The sequence below is a fragment of the Prionailurus viverrinus genome, chromosome E3 (assembly GCF_022837055.1).
Source record: "Prionailurus viverrinus isolate Anna chromosome E3, UM_Priviv_1.0, whole genome shotgun sequence".
Taxonomy (NCBI): Eukaryota; Metazoa; Chordata; class Mammalia; order Carnivora; family Felidae; genus Prionailurus; species Prionailurus viverrinus.
In genome coordinates, this window is record NC_062576.1 from 34,636,742 (window position 1) to 34,657,894 (window position 21,153).

Below are 21,153 nucleotides of genomic sequence, written 5' to 3' on the forward strand. Positions count from 1 at the left end.
GGGGACTGACTTGGCACCATGGCACCAAAGGGCACTAGTTCAGCCTGGCTGCTGAGAGCAAACCCACCTCTTTCGCGGGAGCTTAATTTTCGCAATGTAGCTCAGGCAGTAGTTGATTAAATCTTGGATCAGGGCCTCCCCCAGGTGACCCTGAATGTTCTAGACAAAGGAAATACGGGTTACTTGATTCAGAGACAGGCCATTTTCAAAATAACTTTCTCGAGAACCTGGGTCTTCAGCCACTACCGCTTGAGGGTCACGAGGCTGGTGTGGCGGCCAGGGTGACACGCCCACGCTGCCTTTTTCCTTCTTTCCCGTGTAAGCAAACCCCGAGGGGCTTTAATTGAAGCATGTTCTGTTTCGTTACTCAAGATTTTTGTACTCATTACCTTTCAAATGCTTCACGGAAGGCCCAAAGAGTACACTACTGCTGCTTTTATCCAATTAGAGTATCTACAGATGCTGACAGAGAATACTGTTGCTCCACTCTGGCCTTCTCTTATGTCTGAACAGACGATCTTATTACAAAGAGCTACACGGTGCCTCCAAAAACGCTTGTAGCAAGGAGCCTGCCTTACTCTGTGCTATCACTAATGAAAATACTCGATTAGCTATCCTTAAAAAAACAATTACGAAAATTCAGTTAACCGTTTGGAATACGCGAGTCGCACGGTTCAACATGCAAGATACAAAAAACACGGGGTGGAGATTCATTCCTTCCCTGTGCCTCACCTCCCAGGTACATCTCCCCAGAAGCACTCAACATCAAATATCCTTTTAGAAAACATTTTAATAGTAGCATGTAGTTGTTTGCATTTTCAAGAACGTACCTGTTTACACAAGAGTTTCCCATCTTTGTATGCTACCAGGCCATTTTCTGGAAACACATAATCATATTTTTCAACCACTGCAACCGAAACAAAAGAAAACAGCACGTGATGAACTGAAGGCTGTGTTTCTATTTCCCTTTTTTTTTTTTTTTAATGTTTGTTTATTTATTGAGAGAGAGCACTCGAATGCACAGGGGAGGGGCAGAGAGAGAATCCCAAGCAGGCTCCATGCCGTCGGTACAGAGCCCGAAGATGGGCTCAAACTCACCAACGGTGAGATCATGACCTGAGCTGAAGCTAAGAGTCGGACACTCAACGGACTGAGCCACTCCCACTTTTTTTTTTTTTTTTTACTTACAGTAGGGTTCATGGCCAGCGTGGAGCCCAACATGGGACTTGAACTCACAACCCTGAGACCAAGACCTGAGCTGAGATCCAGAGTCGCACGCTTAACTGACTGAGCCAGCCAGGCACTCCTCTATTTCTTGATTAACACGCATCACCAATAAGATTGCTGAACTCTAGTAAGGACTGTAAAAGAATACCTCCTCGTCACAGATTGGGCGAGTGGGGAAAGAGCTCCTCAAGTTTTTCTTTTTTTTTTTAAAAGACTCTCAATTACAAACGCAAAAGACGGTGGCCAGGCTAGAGACTGGACATGTGGTGGGCCCTCTTACACCTCTGCCTTCAGCCCCCTCTTATGTACAGGGGAAGATGGGCGTCCGTGACAGCCCTCAAGCCTCACTGTGGATCCGCATCACTGGGGTGGCAATGGAAATGCGCAGATTCCCAGGATCTGCTCACATTTATTTATTGACAGTTTACTTGAGAAAGAGAGAGAAAGAGAGAGAGAGTACATGCACACGCTAGGCAGAGAGAGAGGGACAAAGACAATCAGTCCCAACCAGGCTCTATGCTGACAGCGGAGCTTGATCCTATGAAGATCCCATGACAGGATTAGCTGAGCCGAAATCAAGAGTTGGGCACTCAACTGACTGAGCCACCCAGGTGCCCCCGTTCTCAGGCTTTCTGATTACGAATATGCAGGGGCGAGGCTAAAATCAGATTGTTTTTTTAAAAAAGGTCTTTGGGTGATTCTTACAAGCAGTCAGATTTGGAGACCACTGGTGCAAATCTAAATGGGCCCTCAAACTTCAGGTGCTTGTTAAAGTGCGGATTCCTACGTACCATGAGTTGGGTGGGGCCCTCACATCTGTATTTTAACAAGCTCCCCAGTGATTCTGATACAGCTGGACCGTCAACTTTCTCCAGCTTGTGGATGTTTTGATTCTGATGCTTAGACTTACAGTCTTTGAAATATAAAGACAGGGCCCTACCCTGACACAAAACCTCTTCCAGCCTGTAGTTTAAAATCTGCCCAGAGGCAGAAAGGGCCATCAGGGCCAGGTAACAGGATTTCTGGGGATTAATGTGCCCCTGTTAAATTGTTTACAGGCTTTCTAAGTAAGGCATCTACAGGAAAAATTAAGTATACGCAGAACAGGGTTTTAAAGAGAACGCACAGATTATACTTACAGTGGCTGAGCCTATAAATATAGCTTACACAGATGTTGACTGTAAGATATTACAGCCAAAATGCTCGTTCTCAACTGGGGGTGATTTTGCCCCCTCAACGACATTTGGCAATGTCTGGAGACATTTCTGGTTGTCACACTGGGGGTGGAGGGGGTACTGGCATTAAGCAGGTGGAGGCCCAGATGCTGCTGAACACCCTACAATGCACAGGACAGCCCTTGACAAGAGAGAAGGACCTGGCCCAAATGTCAACAGTGCCCAAAAGACGATCGATTCATCTAGCTCTCCATCCTCTGTTTCTTACAGGCCAGGCACCCTAGAGACACGGGCTGCAAGATGAATAATCCACAGTCCTAGTCTTCAAGAAAAACAGACGAGCGGCCAGTTTCCAACAAGCATGGAGTGTGGCACTAGGAGGGCTGTGCATTAGGCCATCCGGGGGGAGCAGCTGAAATACGATTCCCAGGCCCCACGGACCTCAGAGTCTCCAGTGAAGGGGCCGATAAGTATGCCCGGCTTCCTGGGGTCCTGTGCTGGAGAGTCTGGTTCAAAAGAAGGGGAGCAGCCTGGGTGACTCATGAATAGGGAACTCTGGGAAACACCGTGTTAGGGCAACGGACGGCCCCCACACCCAGAGGGCACCTCAACACCCAGGTGAGAAGGGCGGTCAGGAGACAGGGTCTGAGCGGAGCTGGGAGAGTGGACGGGGACAACATAAGCATTCTGGGCAATGACACAGAAGTGGCAATGACACTGGAAGTTCTGGGGAAACGCCCCACGTGTCTGAGTACCAAGAGGTCCACCACCGACTCCAGAAATTTACTTATGGGATTAAAAACAGCAAAGAGAAAGCAGAGAGAATGATCCCCCCAACAAGGAAGCATGTGGGGAGGAGGCCTCGGGCCGGTGACACTTAACAGCGACAGGCCCTAACTGTCTCCTAAGAAGTTAATCTTCTACCGAATGCAATCAGCAATGTCGACGTTACCGTCACTTCCCAGCTGCTCCTGCACTTTCTCAAAGTCGGACCCGCCCACCACTCCAATCTTGATCTTCCGTCTCAGGTTTTGGAGAAAGCCGTCCATTTCCTTGGTGATTTTCTACATTTCAAGAAGGAAAATAAAAAGTCGTGAGCGGTAAAGTGATCAGGAGACGAAACCTGGAGGGACACAATCCTTACGTTCATACAAACCAATTCAGGCTCTAGGTCTGTAGACGAGTCCAAGTACATCAGCTTTTCACCAGAAAAGACCTGTTAACGTTTACTTATTTTTACCTAAAACACACAAGTAATACATAAACAGCCGGTGTGTGCTGTTCTGGCTAGTCCTCTCTGCAATTTCTATGCTTGTTTACATGCAGAAAAATACATAGGTCTTGTTTTTGGAAACACGAGTGGACTCATTCTAAGTCCTGTGCAATGACTCGCTTTTTCAGCCTTAAGTGGTGATTTTTCCAAGCCAATGGACATGGACTAGCGCACTTCCTGCAAATGTTACCCTGCGCTCTACTTACGAATGTAGGTGGCTGATTTTAACGCAAAATAACACAACACAAAGAGGATGTTGAGAATTGATTTGTTACAACTACACAAAACCAAAGCAAAAACAAAAGCCATGAGAGTAAGATCACTAGATTTTTTTAGTCTCTCCTAAAAGAAAAGCTCCTATCTATAAACAGTGGTCACAACAGCATAATTTTATGCTGGTTAAAATCCAAACTGTGCACTAATTCAAAAGAAATTAGAAAGTCACATGAAAAGACATCTCTGTTAAGACAAATCACAATTAAGTTTTAAAAGTTATGTTGTTAGGGGCTCCTGGATGGCTCAGTTGGTTAAGCTTCTGACTTTGGCTCAGGTCATGATCTAGTACTTTGTGAGTTCGAGCCCCGCATCGGGCTCTGTGCTGACAGCTCAGAGTCTGGAGCCCGTTTTGGATTCTGTGTCTCCTCTCTCTGCCCTTCCCCTACTTGTGTTCTGTCTCTATCAAAAATAAATAAATGCAAAAAAATAAAATAAAAAAGTTATTTTGTTATTTTCTGTCAATCTGAATTGTACATTCACATGGGTATTTTTATTTTTATTTTTTTAAATAAACTCTGCCCCCAACATGGGGCTAGAACTCATGACCCCGAGATTAAGAGTTGCCAGGCGCCCCTCACAGGAGTGAGCCAGTGAGGCGCCCCTCACAGTTCTATCTTTAGAAATGAAGTTACCAGAAATTAAAAACAAAAACAAAAATGACCTAAATTCAGTACATGAACATCTGGAATTCCATCTTCTCTTTTTCTTAAAACAAAACAAAACAAACTGGTTTAGAGTAATCCACACATAGGATTAACCAAATTGCACAGAGGGCTTGTAACAGAGTCTTTTCTGTATCTTCAGGGGAATCTTGATGTGGCACACAAAATGTAGAACTGCACTGGTGGCCTCTGTGAGTCAGTGACTGTGAAATGGGTCCTAGACACCCCCTTCCCCCCCCCCCCCCCCCCCCCCCCCCGGCCAACTGGCTTACTCTCACCTGAGGTCAGAATGGCAGGAAGTGGGGGAAGACTCCCTGGATTGCAAAATACTAAAAACACAATACTTCTGGGCGCCTCACTGGTTCAGTCGGTTAAGTGCCCGACTTTGGTTCAGATTGTGATCTCGCGGTTCGCGGGTTTGAGCCCCATGTTGGGCTTTGTGCTTCTGCTTCAGCTTCTGTGCCTCCCTTTCTCTCTGCCCCTCCCCAGCTCATGCTCTGTCTCTGTCTCTCAAAAATAAATAAATGTTAAAATAAATTTTTAAAAAATGCAATACTTCCATCTTCAAACAGAATCCCGAAGCTGCAATTTATGTGATCTTAACCCCTGTGCACAGTGATGAGCTCCAAGGCATTGTGGCCATCAGACATGTGTCTGCAATGTGAATGGGTTGTAGAGGCACCCTTTCACTTCCAAGTGGCAGCAAATCTTTTTTTGACAGGAAATAAGACCCAGCTGCTTGTGAACACAACAGGCATCTCAATTACCCATTGTAGGAGACACCTTTAGAGCAAAATAATCACACACCAAAGTTGTTGTGATGTTCCCAAATAACTCTTGTGTTGACAATTACAAGGAATTCTTTATAAATCACCCAGGACAAAATAAACAGAGAATGATTCAAAAGCTTGAGATTAAGGCCAAAGACTGTTAAAAATTCACCTTCTGACTACTAGGTACTTATTCAAGGGATACAGGTGTGCTGTTTCGAAGGGACACATGCACCCCAATGTTTACAGCAGCACTATCAACAATAGCCAAAGTATGGAAAGAGCCCACACGTCCATCAATGGATGAATGGATAAAAAAGATGTGGTATATTTATACGATGGAGTATTACTCGGCAATCAAAAAGAATGGTATCTTGCCATTTGCCACTACGTGGATGGAACTGGAGGCTATTATGCTAAGTGAAATTAGTCAGAGAAAGACAAATATCATATGACTTCACTCATACGAGGGCTTTAAGATACAAAACAGATGAATATAAGGGAAGGGAAGCAAAAATAATATAAAAACAGGAAGGGGGACAAAACAGAAGAGACTCTTAAAAATGGAGAACAAAGAGAGGGTTGCTGGAGGGGCTGTGGGAGGGGGGAGGGGCTAAATGGCTAAGGGGCATGAAGGAATCTACTCCCGAAATCATTGTTGCACTACTGGTAACTAACTTGGATGTAAATTAAAAAAAGAAAAATTAAAAAAGAAAAATAAATAAAAATTAATAAAAAAAATTCACCTTCTGAAAAAACCAACTATGAGAGACTTTTCTTGGGGACAAGAAAGGAAAACCGACGGCAGCAAAGAGGACTCAGCAAAATAGGGCGCAGGGGACAGCACCGACCCGCTGCCTAGTTCTGCAAGGTACGACAGCAACACAGCGATATCCATTCGTCTGTGGAGTGCCTGTGGCCACCGCAACACAGTCGATTAGTTGTGACAGAGACCACATGGCCCGCAGAGTCTCAACGAGTTATTTACCATCTGGCCTTGTGCAGAAAAACATTTGCCAACTGCTGGACTGGGGCATTACATAAGATGAGGGAACTGGTGATAATTTTCCCAGGTGTGATGATGGCCCCTGTGGTCACCACAGATGTCCTCAAGAGATGCAGGCTGAAAAATTTAGTGGTGAAGCACCATGATCACTATGGCTTAAGGAGTGGTACAGTGCGGAATAAAAAAGTAGACAGACAGCTGATGTCAATCAGTGCTGAATTTAAGTGGTGGGGATATGGCTGTATACTAGTTTTTCAGGGGTTCTGGTGCCTGAATGTTTTCTGACACACAGCTGGGAAACAACTGTTTCCCATTCAGGCTTGTGCCTCCCTTCTTTTCACAGACTTTTATTCTGAGTCTCAACTGTTTTTGTTTTTATGTTTAGTTCTTTTTTCTTTTCTTTTTCTTTTAATTTTTTTTTTAAACATTTATTTTTGAGACAGATAGAGACAGAGCATGAGCAGGTGAGGGTCAGAGAGAGAGGGAGACACAGAATCCGAAACAGGGTCCAGGCTCTGAGCTGTCAGCCCAGAGCCCGATGCGGGGCTCGAACTCACGGACCGCAAGATCATGACCTGAGCCGAAGTTGGACGCCCAACCGACTGAGTCACCCAGGCGCCCCAGTTCTTTTTTCAAATAAAAAAAAAATTATTTATTTAGAGAGAGACAGCGTGAGTGGGAGAGGGGCAGAGAGAGAGGGAGAGGAGAGAGAACCCCAAGCAGGGTCTGCACTGTCAGTACAGAGCCCGATGCAGGGCTTGAACTCATGACACTGTGAGATCATGACCTCAGCTGAAACCGAGAGTTAGATGCTTACCGACTGAGCCACCCAGGTGCCCCTCAACTGTTTTTAGATGGCGTGGCAGTTCTTAGGAAAGTATTCAGCCCAAGAAGATTCTACTTAACCAGTGATATGTGCAAGGCTCTGGACTCCATTCGAACTAGATTTTACCTGTTTGCATCATATCGTCCTTTAGCAGCTGCAAGATAACCTATTCTGCTTCCGGATTGTAATGTGCTTATCAGTGTTGGATAATATATGTATTGAGGAAGGGAAAGGTTGTATAATGAATAGATCTGTTGGTAAAGTATATTTGTTTTTACCTGGAGCACCCAGCACACAGAAACAATTTTCTTTTAAATTAACACTTTTTTTTTTCAGTGTTAAAACTGCTGCCAAGAATATCATATTTCAGGTATTTTAAGGGAATACGTTGTGGGTTTCTTTGCTATTTCATACTGCACGCTTATCTATCCTGATTCCTTCTGGGAGTCAGAAGCACCTTCCGGAATGGCAGAACCAGGAGCCAGAACAGCATCCATCTTACAGCAGTGGCAGAAAATGGGAAACTTAGCAAAGAACAATGCCCAGTAGCCCAGAAACTTGTACCAGATTTGCTGTGACAAATTGAGATCATGGTTTCACTGAATCTCAGTTTCCTTTATTTAAAACGGTAACAAAAATTATCCTATTTGGAGGGTGCCTGGGTGACTCAGTCAGTTGGGTGTCTGACTTGATTTCATCTCATATCAGGATCCCAGAGTTGTGGGATCGAGCCCCCATCAGGTTCCACACTGAGCAGGGAGCCTGCTTAAGATTCTTTCTCTTTCCCTCTGCCCCTCTCCCTGGCTCATGCTCTTTCTCAAAAAAAGAAAAAAAAAATCCTACTTGGGTAAAAGAGGGAGACGGCTTGAGAGGGAGAAGGTTCTAAAAAGGTTTGGAATGTGCACCATAGACCATTACAGCCAATGGGCCAAATGGAGCAGCTGTTTGATTTCATAACAAATCAGTAAAGTTTTATTGGAACCGAATGAAGCTGGTCTACCTGTTGTCTATGGCTGCTTTTGCATTAGAGTTGATTAGTTACTACAGACCACATGGCTGTCAAAGACAAAAATTCTTGCTATCTGACCCTTTAGGAACAATGAAATGCTGACTCTGGCTCTGGACCAGCAAGAACTTGTAGCAGTCCACAAGTGCAGGCTGGTCGCTGAATCTGTGTCAAAAGGAGCCTTTGAAGAACAAGGCAGTTGAGTATCACCACTAGATCCGCTGAACCTGCGGGCCAGAAAGGCAAACTGATCCAAAACCACATGCATTTAACATGGAAATGTGGAGCACACCATTGCCACCACTCAGCCCGAATCAAGAAGGTAGGGATACAATGTGAAGATAGTGAGGTCACTTCCGTGACCAGTCTGTGCAGTCAGAGTGAGCTTCATCACAAACGCAGACCTTAACTGAAACCTATCCATGCCTGTAGCAGCAAAATCAGGAAGTGGGAAGCAAGCTTCCAGGAGTCCAAGGAGGCTCTCAGGAGGCAGTCTGCAAAAATCTGGGCCTCCTTGATCACTTCTACTGGAGAAGGGGGTGGAGAGGGGAGGGGTGCTAGCGGCTACTATTTATTATTACTGAACCCAGCCTATCGTAGCCAAGATACTTTGGTGAATTTGTTCGATTTCATTCGAGCCTCACCAACACCATATGGAACTGGGAATGCCCCCATATGAAACCACTCAGGGGAGGGTTATGGGAGGAGCCAAGATGGCGGAACAGCATGTAAGTTTTTTTGTGTCTTGCATCCATGAAACACAGCCAGATCAACACTAAACTATCCTGCACAACTCGAAAACTGATTTGAGGATTAATACAACACCCTGCACAACCTGAACCACAGAACTCAGCAGAGAGAAACTTCATTTTCAATTTTTATTAAAAATATTTTTCGTTAATTTTTTCTACTGTATTTTTTACTTCTGTGTAAATTTTTTTCAAATTCTATTTTAGTTTCATCATTTCATTTTATTCCATTTCAGTGTATTCATTTTTTTCAAATTTTCAAACGATTTCCTTTTTTTTCCTTTCCCCTTTTTCTTCTAATCTATCAAGTACAATTGAACACCCAGACCAAAACACACCTAGGATCTAGCATCATTTATTTGATTTTTGTGTGTGTTGTTTTTAATTTTTTAACTTTCATTTTTTTAATTTAGTTTTTTAAACCTCATTAATTCCCTTTCTCCCTTCAAAATGATGAAACAATGGAATTCACCCCAGAAGAAAGAGCAGGAAGAAACGACAGCCAGGGAATTAACCAACACAGATACAAGCAAGATGTCTGAACCAGAATTTAAAATCACGATAATAAGAACACTACCTGGAGTCGAAAATAGTTTAGACTCACTTTCTGTGGAGATAAAAGAAGTAAAAGCTAGTCAGGATGAAATAAAAAATGTTGTAACTGAGGTAGCTGCAATCTCGAACGGATCCCAGGGCGGCAAGGATGCACGAGGCAGAAAAGCGACAGACTAAGGCAAAAGAGCAGGATTCAAGGATTAGAGAAATCAGTGACTCATTTAAAAGGGACAACATCAGAATCATAGGGGCCCCAGAAGATGAAGAGAGAGAAAAAGGGGTAGAAGGGTTATGTGAGCAAATCGTAGCAAAAAAAGTTTCCTAACCTGGGGAAAGACACAGACATCAAAATCCAGGAAGCACAGAGAACCCCCATTAGTTTCAACAAAAACCAACCATCAACAAGGCATATCATAGTCAAATTCGCAAAATACTCAGGCAAGGAGAGAATCACAAAAGCAGCAAGGGAAAAAAAAAAAAGTCCCTCATCTACAAGGGAAGACAGATCAGGTTTGCAGCAGACCTATGCACAGAAACTTGGCAGGCCAGATAGGAGTGGCAGGATATATTCAATGTACTGAATCAGAAAAATATGCAGCCAAGAATTCTTTATTCAGCAAAGCTGTCATTCAAAATATAAAGAGAGATAAACAGTTTCCCAGACAAACAAAAATTAAAGGAGTTTGTGACTACAAAACGAGCCCTCCAAGAAATTTTAAGGGCGACTCTCTGAGGGGAGAAAAGACAAACAAAACAAAACAAACGCTAAAAAAATACATAAAGACCAAAAGCAACAAAGACTAGAAAAGACCAGAGAACACCACCAGAAACTGCAACTCTACAGGCAACATAATAGCAATCAATTCATATCTTTCAGTACTGACTCTAAATGTCAATGGACTCAATGCTACAATCAAAAGACATAGGGCAACAGAATGGATAAGAAAACAAGATCCATCTATATGCTGTTTACAAGAGATGCACTTCAGACCTAAAGACACCTTCAGATTCAAAGTAAGGGGATGGAGAACCATCTATCATGCTACTGGTTGACAAAAGAAAGCCAGAGTAGCCATACTTAAATCAAACAATCTAGACTTTAAAATAAAGACTGTAACAAGAGATGAAGAAAGGCATTATATCATAACTTAAGGGGTCTACCCACCAAGAAGACCTAACAATTGTAAACACTTATGCTCCAAATGTGAGAGCACCCAAATACATAAATCAATTAGCCACAAATGTAAAGAAATTCATAGATAATAATACCATAATAGTAGGGGACTTCAACACCCCACTTACAACAATGGAAAGATCATCTAATCAGAAAATCAACAAGGAAACAATGGCTTTGAAGGACACAATGAACCAGATGGACTTAACAGATATATTCAGAACATTTCATCCTAAAGCAGCAGAATATACACTCTTCTTCAGTGCACATGGAATGTTCTCCAGTATAGATCACATACTGGGACACAAATCAGCCCTCAACAATTACAAAAAGATCGAGATCATACTGTGCATATTTTCAGACCACAATGCTATGAAACTCGAAATCAACCACAAGAAAAAATTTGGAAAGGTAACAAACACTTGGAGACTGAAGAACATCCTATTAAAGAATGAAAGGGCTAACCAGGAAGTCAAAGAGGAAATTAAAAAGTACATGGAAGCCAACGAAACTGATAACACCAGACCCCAAAACCTCTGGGACACAGCAAAGGCGGTCATAAGAAGAAAGTATATGGCAATCCAGGCCTCCCTAAAGAAGGAAGAAAGGTCTCAGAGAGACAACCTAACCTTACACCTTAAAGAGCTGGAAATAGAACAGCAAATAAAACCCAAAACCAGCAGAAGACAGAAAATAATAAAGATTAGAGCAGAAATTAATGCTACTGAAACCAAAAAAAACCCAAAAAAACAAAACAAAACAAAAAAAAACAACAAAAAAACCCAAAACAGATCAATGAAATCAGAAGCTGGTTCTTTGAAAGAATTAACAAAATTGATAAAACACTAGCCAATTTGATCAAAAAGAAAAAGGACACAAATAAAATCAAGAATGAAAGAGATCACAACCAACACAGCAGAAATAAATAAGAAAATATTATGAGCAATTATACACCAATAAAATGGGCAATCTGGAAGAAATGGACAAATTCCTAGAAACATATAAACTACCAAAGTTGAAACAGGAAGAAACAGAAAATTTGAACAGACCCATAATCAGTAAAGAAATCGAATTAGTAATCAAAAATCTCCCCAAAAACAAGACTCCAGGGCCAGACAGCTTTCCAGGGGACTTCTACCAAACATTTAAGGAAGAGTTAACACCTATTCTCTTGAAGCTGTTCTGAAAAATAGGAATGGAAGGAAAACTTCCAAACTCTTTCTATGAAGCCAGCATTACCTTGATTCCAAAACCAATTCCAACAATACATTAAAAAAAGTATCCATCATGATCAAGTAGGATTTATACCTGGGATACAGGGCTGGTTCCATATCTGTAAAACAATCAATGTGATTCATCACATCAGTAAAACAAAGGATAAGAATCACATGATCCTCTCAACAGATGCAGAGAAAGCATTTGAAAAAATACAGCATTCTTTCTTGATAAAAACCCTCAAGAAAGCAGGGATAGAAGGATCATACCTCGAGATCATAAAAGCCATATATGGAAGACCCAATGCTAATATCATCCTCAATGGGGAAAAAGTGAGAGCTTTCCCCCTAAGGTCAGGAACAAGACAGGGATGTCCATTCTCGCCACTGTTATTCAACACAGTATTGGAAGTCTTCGCCTCAGCAATCAGACAACACAAAGACGTAAAAGGCATCCAAATCAGCCGAACTTTCACTCTTCGCAGATGACATGATACTCTATATGGAAAATCCAAAAGATTCCACCAAAAAACTGCTAGAACTGATTCATGAATTCAGCAAAGTGGCAGGATAGAAAATCAATGCACAGAAATCAGATGCATTCCTATACACCAACAATGAAGCAACAGAAAGAGAAATCAAGGAATTGGTCTCATTTATAACTGCCACCCAAAACCATAAAATACCTAGGAATAAATCTAACCAAAGAGGTGAAAAATCTATACACTGAAAACTACAGAAAGCTTATGAAAGAAATTGAAAAAGACACATAAACAAAAGGAAAAATATTCCATGCTCCTGGAGAGGAAAAATAAATATTGTTGAAATGTCAATACTACCCAAAGCAATCTACAGATTCAATGCAATCCCTATCAAAATAACACCAGTATTCTTCACAGAGCTGGAACAAATAATCCTAAAATTTGTATGGAACCAGAAAAGACCCCGAATAGCCAAAGCAATCTTGAAAAAGAAAACCAAACCAGGAGGCATCACAATCCTGGACTTCAGGCTGTATTACAAAGCTGTCATCATCAAGGCAGTATGGTACTGGCACAAGAACAAACACTCAGATCAATGGAACAGAATAGAGAACCCAGAAATGGACCCAAAAACGTATGGCCAACTAATCTTTGACAAAGCAGGGAAGGATATCCAATGGAATAAAGACAGTCTCTTCAGCAAATGATGCTGGGAAAACTGGACAGCGACATGCAGAAGAATGAACCTGGACCACTTTCTCATACCAGACACAAAAATAAACTCAAACTGGATGAAAGACCTAAATGTAAGACAGGAAGGCATCAAACTCCTCGAGGAGAAAACAGGCAAAAACCTCTTTGACCTTGGCCGCAGCAACTTCTTACTCAACACGTCTCCGGAGGCAAGGGAAACAAAAGCAAAAATGAACTACTGGGACCTCATCAAAATAAAAAGCTTCTGCACAGCAAAGGAAACAATCAGCAAAACTAAAAGGCAACCGACGGGATGGGAGAAGATATTTGCAAATGACAAATCAGATAAAGGGTTAGTATCCAAAATCTATAAAGAAGTTATCAAGGTCAACACCCAAAAAACAAAGAATCCAGTGAAGAAACGGGCAAAAGACATGAATAGACACTTCTCCAAAGAAGACAGCTAGATGGCCAACCAACACATGAAAAAATGCTGAACGTCACTCATCATCCGGGAAATGCAAATCAAAACCACAACGAGATACCATCCTACACCTGTCAGAATGGGTCACATTAACAACTCAGGCAACAACAGATGTTGGCGAGGATGCGGAGAAAGAGGATCTCTTTTTCATTGCTGGTGGGAATGCAAGCTGTTGCCGCCACAAACAGTATGGAGGCTCTTCAAAAAATTAAAAATAGAATTATCTTACGACCAAGCCATTGCACTACTAAGTATTTATCCAAGAAATAAAGGGATGCTGTTTCGAAGGGGCACATGCACCCCAATGTTTACAGCAGCACTATCAACAATAGCCAAAGTATGGAAAGAGCCCACACGTCCATCGATGGATGAATGGATAAAAAAGATGTGGTATATATATACAATGGAGTATTACTCGTCAATCAAAAAGAATGAAATCTTGTCATTTGCCACTACGTGGATGGAACTTGAGGGTATTATGCTAAGCGGAAAAGCGAAATTAAACAGTCAGATAAAGACAAATATCATATGACTTCATTCAAATGAGGACTTAAGACACAGAAGGGATAAACACAAGGAAATGGGAGGGAAGCAGGGAGGGATGTGGGATTTCGGGAACATGGAGGGGGACAAAACATAAAAGACTCTTCAATATGGAGAACAAACAGAGGATTACTGGAGGGGTTGTGTCAGGGGGATGGGCTAAATAGGTAAGGGCATTAAGGAATCTACTCCGGAAATCATTGTTGCACTATATGCTAACTTGGATGTAAATTAAAAATTAACAAATAAAAACCAAAAACAAACAAACAAAAAAAACCACTCAGGGGTTCAGTGATTTGCTCTAAGTCAGACAGCTGTCAACAGAGTGAAGTTGAGACTCTATTAGGTCTGTTTGACCTGGAAACCTATGTTTTTCCTATTAGGTTGCAAGATGCAGCTCATAGGTGACAGGACTGAGGAGGGAACATAGCTGGTAAGAGGGCTGAGCTGGGGTTCAAATTCAGGGCATGCGGTGAGAGTCCAAAACTGCGTTTTCCAACCCCATACACGTTGTTTCCTTTCAAGGGTTTTCAGCCCGTCTCATCTCTCCGAGCACCCTGAGGTCTTGGGGATGTGTTTCGAGTTTCCGTTTCACCCCTGGAAGGCACCCAGAACGGAGTTCAGCCTTGCCGAGGAGGTAGGCGGCCCTCCCGCCCCTCGACCCCCACCCTGGGCGGCCGTCGGCCCCAAATGTGAACAGCAGGCGGCTCTGCACCCGCTGCCTCCAGCCGGCCGGGTGCCGCCTACCTGTCGCGGGGCGGTCAGGGTCCCGTCCACGTCGAAAAGGCATAGCGCTGGGCCAGACGCCGCCATGTCCCCCGTTTCCAGCCGCACTTGATGAGACTCGTTGGCAACCAGGACCTCGGCCCGGAACTTCCGGGCTCGGCCCCCGTGCCACAGGGCACGCTGGGAGAAGGAGGATCCATTCCCACGTGTCTGGGACTAGAGTCAGTTGGTCTTTAGGAACCACAAATCCCAGAATGCAATGCGTCGACACGCCGACCTCCTAAGGCCGAGCAGGCCCTCTTAGAGGTTCCGGGGGCGGGGGGAATCACTTCCGGCGGCAGGTATCCGCGCGATGGTAAGAAGGCGGGTGAGGGGAAGTACGGGGGGTGAAGCGCCTTGGGGGTCGTGGTCAAGGTTAGGCAGGCAGGCGGATTTCTGGGGTTCTGATTTGGAGGATCCGCGGGAGGGAGCTCCGGCGTGGGTTAAGGCTTGCTGTGCCGCGCCTTTCTACGCCCGGGCCACGTGGGCCGACAGGGCACTCTCCTATCATCACAAACCTGGGGTCCATTGAATGCATTTGAGAGCTTTGAAACCATGATCTCATGTGGTATGTTGTGAACCCCCATTGTGAAAGGGGAAGAAACCGAGGCCCAGAGAAGTGAAGTAACTTACACAAGGAGCTACACCTAGTGACTGGCCCCCAAGTCCAAAGCATCTGTCGCTGCCCTACTCAGGGTGTAGAACGGTGCACCTAATAAAAACCTTGTGCTGTGGGTTGGCGCCTCCCATCCCCGCCTGCTTTGGTCTTCCCCCTCCCCCAAACAGGGCTAAGAAATCAGCGGTTCCCTTCAGCACCGAAGATGGTGCTTTAACCTGACAGAACGGGGAAGTTATTATGGTAAGTATCGCAGAGATTTGTTACCCATTTGGACATTTGTTGTTTGGCTTCCTGCTGGGGAAAACGTTCATATAGCCTTACGTCTTCAGTGCCCAGCCCAGAGTTGGTCGTCCCTAGATACGTGTTGAATGAATGAAGGCTGTGTCGCCTTTCTTGTACCTCTCTGAACTCCCTGAAGGATATAGGACCAGTTTGGGGGTCAGACTCTGCCACACTCACTGGGTGTGTGTCTTTGGGTATGTTTCTCGCCTTCTCTGGGTTTAGTTTTCTCCGTGGTAAAGTACAGTTGACCCTTGAACAATGCGGGTTTGAACTGTGTGGGCCCACTTCTTCGCAGATTAAAAAAAATACATATGTTGTGAAGTTTTTTTTGGAGATTGGCTCCAATTTGAGAAAACCAGCAGATGAACTGCATAGCCTAGAAATACTGGAAAAAAAAAAAAAAGATGTATCATGAATGCATAAAATATATGTAGATGCTAGTTTATCATTTACTTCCATGAAGTATACACAAGTTTGTTACAAAAAGGTTTATCAAAATGTACAGACTGTACATGGCATCATTCATAGTTGAGAGAAATGGAAACAAAGATGCAGTGTTAAATAACTGCATAAAATTAACTGCAGTACATACTCTACGACTGTAAGAATATCATAGTCACCTCCTCTTGCTGTGGTGATCTCAAGTGTTGTGATTTCCAAGCTTAAAACCGTGTGTTGCTAATCCTCTCCGCGAGATCAGTTGGTCACTCGTAAATTTCAAATGGCTGTAAAAAGTGATCCCGTGGTTCTTGCATATTTTTCATCATGTTTAGCGCAATACTATAAACCTTGAATAACACCATGGGACCCATACGAAACGCCACTGGTGATTCTGGAAGCGCTCCCAAGAGGCAGAGAAAGGTCATGACATTACAAGAAAAAGTCGAATTGCTTGACATGTACCGTAGATTAAGGTCTGCGGCTGCAGTGGCCCGTCATTTCAAGATGAATGAATCCAGCGTAAGGACCATTGTAAAAAAGGAAAAGGAAATCCGTGAGGCTGTGGCGGCAGCTACGCCAGCAGGCGCGAGAACGTTGCACTTTCTGCGAGACAGCTTTTTATCTCGTATTGAAAATGCAGCTTTTACGTGGGTGCAGGATTGCTATAAGAAAGGCATACCTATAGACTCGAACACGATTCGAGGAAAAGCAAAGTCATTGTATGACCACTTACAGCAAAAGGAAGGTGAAGGACCCAAGGCTGGAGAATTTAGTGCCAGCAAAGGATGGCTTGATAATTTCAGAAAGCGGTTTGGCTTAAAAAATGTCAAGATAGCAGGGGAAGCAGCTTCCCCCGCCCAAGAGGCAGTAGATGAGTTGCCACCTCAGGCGCCCAGAGTCACCACACCAGAGGAGTTAACAGAGGGTGAGTCGGCGGAGGCGAGAGCTTCCGGACCGGTGCCGGATGAAGATGCGCGAGAAGCGGCGCCAGAAAACAAGTTGACGTTAGACAACCTGGCAGAAGGGTTTCAGTTATTCAAGACGGCTTTTGACTTCTTTCACAACATGGACCCTTCTGTGATACGGGCACTGAGACTAAAGCAAGTGGTGGAAGAAGGGCTGGTACCTTATAGAAACATTTTTAGAGAGATGAAAAGGCAGAGAAGTCAAACGGAAATTACAAGGTGTGTCCGTGAAGTTACACCGGGTGTGCCTGCCCCTCTTGCCTCCTCTTCCACCTCCTCTAGCTCTGCCTCCGCCTCCCCCGAGACGGCCAGACCAGCCTGTCCTCTGCCTCGCCCGCAGCCTGCTCAGCGTAAAGATGACGAGGACGAAGACCCCTCCCACGTAATAAATACTAAATAGTCGTCATGCCGTACGGTTAAACTGACCTGGTGTGTGTGTGTGTGTGCGCGAGTGTCTCCGTGTGAAAATCTGGTAACTGTACGGCAGGAACTGTGTAGGACTGCATCATCGCCTGGGTATTCATTGGGCAGGACGTCATATGCAAGATTCGCCCGCAAGTGGATGGCCTGTCCTTAGAGGCATAAGGTGGGTGATAATTTAATATAAAATTAATGATGTGTCTTATTGTTTTGTCACGTTGCTCTCAAAGAGTTATGTTGGGGTCCAGTATGCCCCCCTCTCCTATCTGGAGAGACGGCATATCAGCCTGTCGTCACAGCCAAGTGGTTTTTTAAAAAACAGTGTTTCCGGTAGTGTGTATTATGAATCCAACTGGAACACGGTAGGCCACGAAAACTTTCTAACCATTCATTCCTTAGTGTATAGGCGAGGCCCCTGTGAAACAGCCGTATGGTTACACAGGGTTACACTAGGCTACCATCAAAGGATCCTACTAGTGCGTCTTTGTTATCAATCCTTGAATCATCCTACTTATAAATAAATAGGCATCGCCCTTATTATCTTTCTATTTTTGTGTCTAGTGTTGGCAGGTAACAAAACACCTGTTGATGTTTCGTATCCTGTAAGGCAGTATTGATTTATGTACTGACAGACGATTCATCTTGTGAACAACGTAAACTGAATGGTCTGGATAATACAGTACAGCTCCGTAAATGTGTTTTCTCTTACGGTTTTCGTAATCTCGTTCTTTTTTCTAGCTGACTTTGCTGTAAGGATACGGTGTATGATACACGTAATACACAAAATATGTGTTAATCGACTTATCGGTTTAGGTCCTGGTCAGCCGTAGGCTATTAGTAGTTAGGTTTTTGAGGAGTCAAAAGCTACATGTGGATTTTTGACTGCATGGGGGTGGCCGTCCCTCACGCCTCCGTTGTTCAAGGGTCAACCGCAGGGGGTGCCTGTCTTGCACCGCTTGTATGAAGATCACGTGAGTTAAAGCATCTGGCTTTCTCTGTCCCTCTGTCTCTGGCAGTAACGGCAACCTCGCAGGGTTGGTGGGAGCTTGTGGGTGAGATGCTCCGCAAACATTCGTCGCGTGATCAGCATGGCTGAGTTCCCTGAGAGCAGTGGTCTCCTTTCTCCCTTCCAGGCTGCCCTCCTCCGCGCTGTGCTTCGGCGGCCCGGCCCGGCCCTGTGGAGAAGGCCTGTCTGCGGGCTGTGGTGCCGCACAGCCACCGGCCGGGATCCAGGGAGGTGGGTGGGGAGCGGGTGCCCCACCCCGAAGGAGAAAGAGGCAGGTGCGGAGACAGAGAACTTCCAGATGGTCTACCGGTTTGACGCCATCAGAGCCTTCGGGTACTTGTCTCGGCTGAAGGTGGCACAGACGGCCCTCACGGTGCTGGCCCTCCCGCCTGGCTGCTACTGGTACTCGCAGGGCTTCGTGACGCTCGGCTCCCTGTGTGTTGCGGGCGGGGTGGCTGGCTTTGCCCTGGCCATGCTCTGCTGGATGAGCTATTTCTTCCGAAGGCTGGTGGGCATCCTGTATGTGAACGAGGCGGGCACTGTGCTGCGGGTCGCGCACCTGACCTTCTGGGGCCGGCGGCAGGACACGGACTGCCCCGTGGCCGACGTGATCCCCATGACGGAAACCAAGGACCGGGCCCAGGAGCTGTTTGTGCGTATCCAGCAGTACAGTGGGAAGGAGACCTTCTACCTCACCCTTCGCTACGGACGCATCGTGGACAGAGAGCGTTTCGCGCAGGTGTTTGGGACGCTGGACTCCCTCAAGTGAATTGGGAGCTGGGTCTCCAGCAGGAAGGCCGAGGATGAAACAGGGGATCGGGCACCTGAAGACTTCGGCAGGGCCTCTGGGCACCCGTCTTTTGGGATGCACAGAGTCCTAAGACAGAAGCTAGTGATCGCGTTTCGGAAAGAGGCCCTTAGAACCAATTCATACTGCATTTGTGTGACATTTAGTCAGATAACGGCCAGAAGTTCACAGCTGGTTCTCGGAGGAAGCTGTGTCCGGTTCACTCAGGCAGGGCAGTGCTGTGAAATCGGAAGTCAGGGAGGTGAGGCAGAGCAAGCTCAGGACGTGGCTTGAGCAGACTCGGGTACTGTCAGTTCTCGACTGCCTGGCCTGGAGTTCACCGTGTCTCTCAACCCTGGTTTTCCCATCTGAGAAAGGGAAAAATCCTGTCTCCTGGCATGGGTGTGAAAATAAACGGTAAATGTCAAGGTCAGTACAAAGGTGACTTGTGCTGAAAAGCTTCCAGGCAGTCAGTAGGGCTTACCCGAGGCCTGTGCCGCCCCCATCGGGCCTCAGCAGCAGGAAAGGACGGGAAGAAGCCCAGGTAGAGTTGGGTCGTGTGACCGTGGCGGAGGGTGCTGACCAGGCAAGCGCCGCATCCCTTTGCCAAGGTTGTGGCCTGGGGCCCTCCTGTCTGAAGGCTCTGGTGGATAAAACCAGGCGAGCTGTGTTCTGGTGCGTTCTTTTATAAGCTAAAGCTAGTTGTGTGCACGATTAGTGGTTAGTAAAAGATGTTTGTTTCACAGTCTGTAGCAAAATAAAGAGGAAGGAAGATGTGATCACCAACAGTTCCACCACTCAGAAGTCAGTGACTAGATGCTTTATTGTGGGGACTTCCAGTCTTTTATTGTGTTAAAACACACATCATGTAAATGTATTCCTTCAGCCATTTTTGAATGTACACTTCAGTGGTATTAAGGACGCCTACAACGTTGTGCAGCCATCACATCTGCTCGTTTCCAGAACGTTTTCATCATCCCAAGGAGAAACCCTGTACCCATTAAACGGTCACTCCCCATCTCCCCCTCCCTCCATCCTCGTAACCAGTCATCTGCTTTCTGTTTCCGTGGATTTGCTTTTTCTGGACATTCCACGTAAACGGAATCGCCCACTGTGGTTTTGTGTCTGGCTTCTTCACCTGGCGTGATGGTTCCAACGTGCATCCATGCTGTAGCCTGTGTGAGAGCCTCATTGCTTTTCGTGGCTGGATAACCACAGTGTAGACCACAGTTTGCTTATCTGTCTGTCGATGGACATTTTGATAGTTTCCACCTTTTGGCTGTTGGGAACAGTGCTGCTGTCAGAGTTGGCGCACGAGTCCCTGCTGTTGCTTCTTTTGGGGCTCCTGGATGCCGACAGGCAGACAGGCGGAAATATTGGATCTTATGGTGACTGTGCAAGTTTTTGAGGAACTGCTGAACTTTCCCACAGCCTCCATGTCCTTTTTTACCCGTCTCAGCCATCCACGAGGGTTCTGGCTCCTCCACATCCTCCTGATGGGCAGGAGGTGGTATCTTACCGTGCTTTCAGGCTTTTTAAAAACATAGATGTTATCCTGTACCTGGAGTTGGTTTTTTTTTTTTTTTTTTTTTTTTGCTTCATGTAACATAGCTATCTTACTTGTAAACACATTAAAAATATTCTGTCACAAGAAGAAAAATACCTCATTACTATGTGAGATGCCTGATGTTAACTGACCTTGTCATAATCGTTTTGCGATATATACGTGCATAAATCATTACGTTGTACACAC

General features: G+C 44.9%; 2 protein-coding genes across 11 annotated transcripts in view; one reads left to right on the forward strand and one right to left on the reverse strand.

Moving 5' to 3' along the window:
- The window catches only part of PMM2 (phosphomannomutase 2), a 30,158-nt gene extending 15,164 nt beyond the window's left edge, over positions 1-14,994 (reverse strand). For all 3 annotated transcript variants that reach the window (XR_007147627.1, XR_007147626.1, XM_047837496.1), the window contains exons 1-4: positions 14,863-14,994; positions 3,355-3,466; positions 831-907; positions 68-159 (exon numbers count right to left, since the gene is read on the reverse strand). Coding sequence is in view for 1 of the 3 variants with exons in the window: in XM_047837496.1 (XP_047693452.1) it covers positions 68-159; positions 831-907; positions 3,355-3,466; positions 14,863-14,928 (347 nt within the window). In the remaining 2 variants the exon portion in view is untranslated. The remainder of the gene's footprint in view (positions 1-67; positions 160-830; positions 908-3,354; positions 3,467-14,862) is intronic.
- A 166-nt stretch (positions 14,995-15,160) lies between these two features.
- Positions 15,161-21,153, forward strand: TMEM186 (transmembrane protein 186). Of its 8 annotated transcripts, none has more exons than XM_047839292.1 (4): positions 15,164-15,196; positions 15,667-15,739; positions 17,470-17,773; positions 18,624-21,153. In XM_047839292.1, the coding sequence occupies exon 4, from the start codon at positions 18,696-18,698 to the stop codon at positions 19,380-19,382; it is 687 nt and encodes a 228-aa protein (XP_047695248.1). In that variant the 5' UTR covers positions 15,164-15,196; positions 15,667-15,739; positions 17,470-17,773; positions 18,624-18,695; the 3' UTR covers positions 19,383-21,153. The 8 variants fall into 8 exon arrangements, 5 of the variants coding, with proteins under 5 accessions (XP_047695252.1, XP_047695248.1, XP_047695249.1 ...); XM_047839294.1 differs by having other exon boundaries at positions 15,182-15,196; positions 17,675-17,773; XR_007147902.1 differs by having other exon boundaries at positions 15,184-15,196; positions 16,555-17,773; positions 18,624-18,690.

Excerpts from the sequence above, each read along its gene's own strand:
- TMEM186 (XM_047839292.1), top strand. The coding sequence starts at position 18,696 with ATGGCTGAGTTCCCTGAGAGCAGTGGTCTCCTTTCTCCCTTCCAGGCT.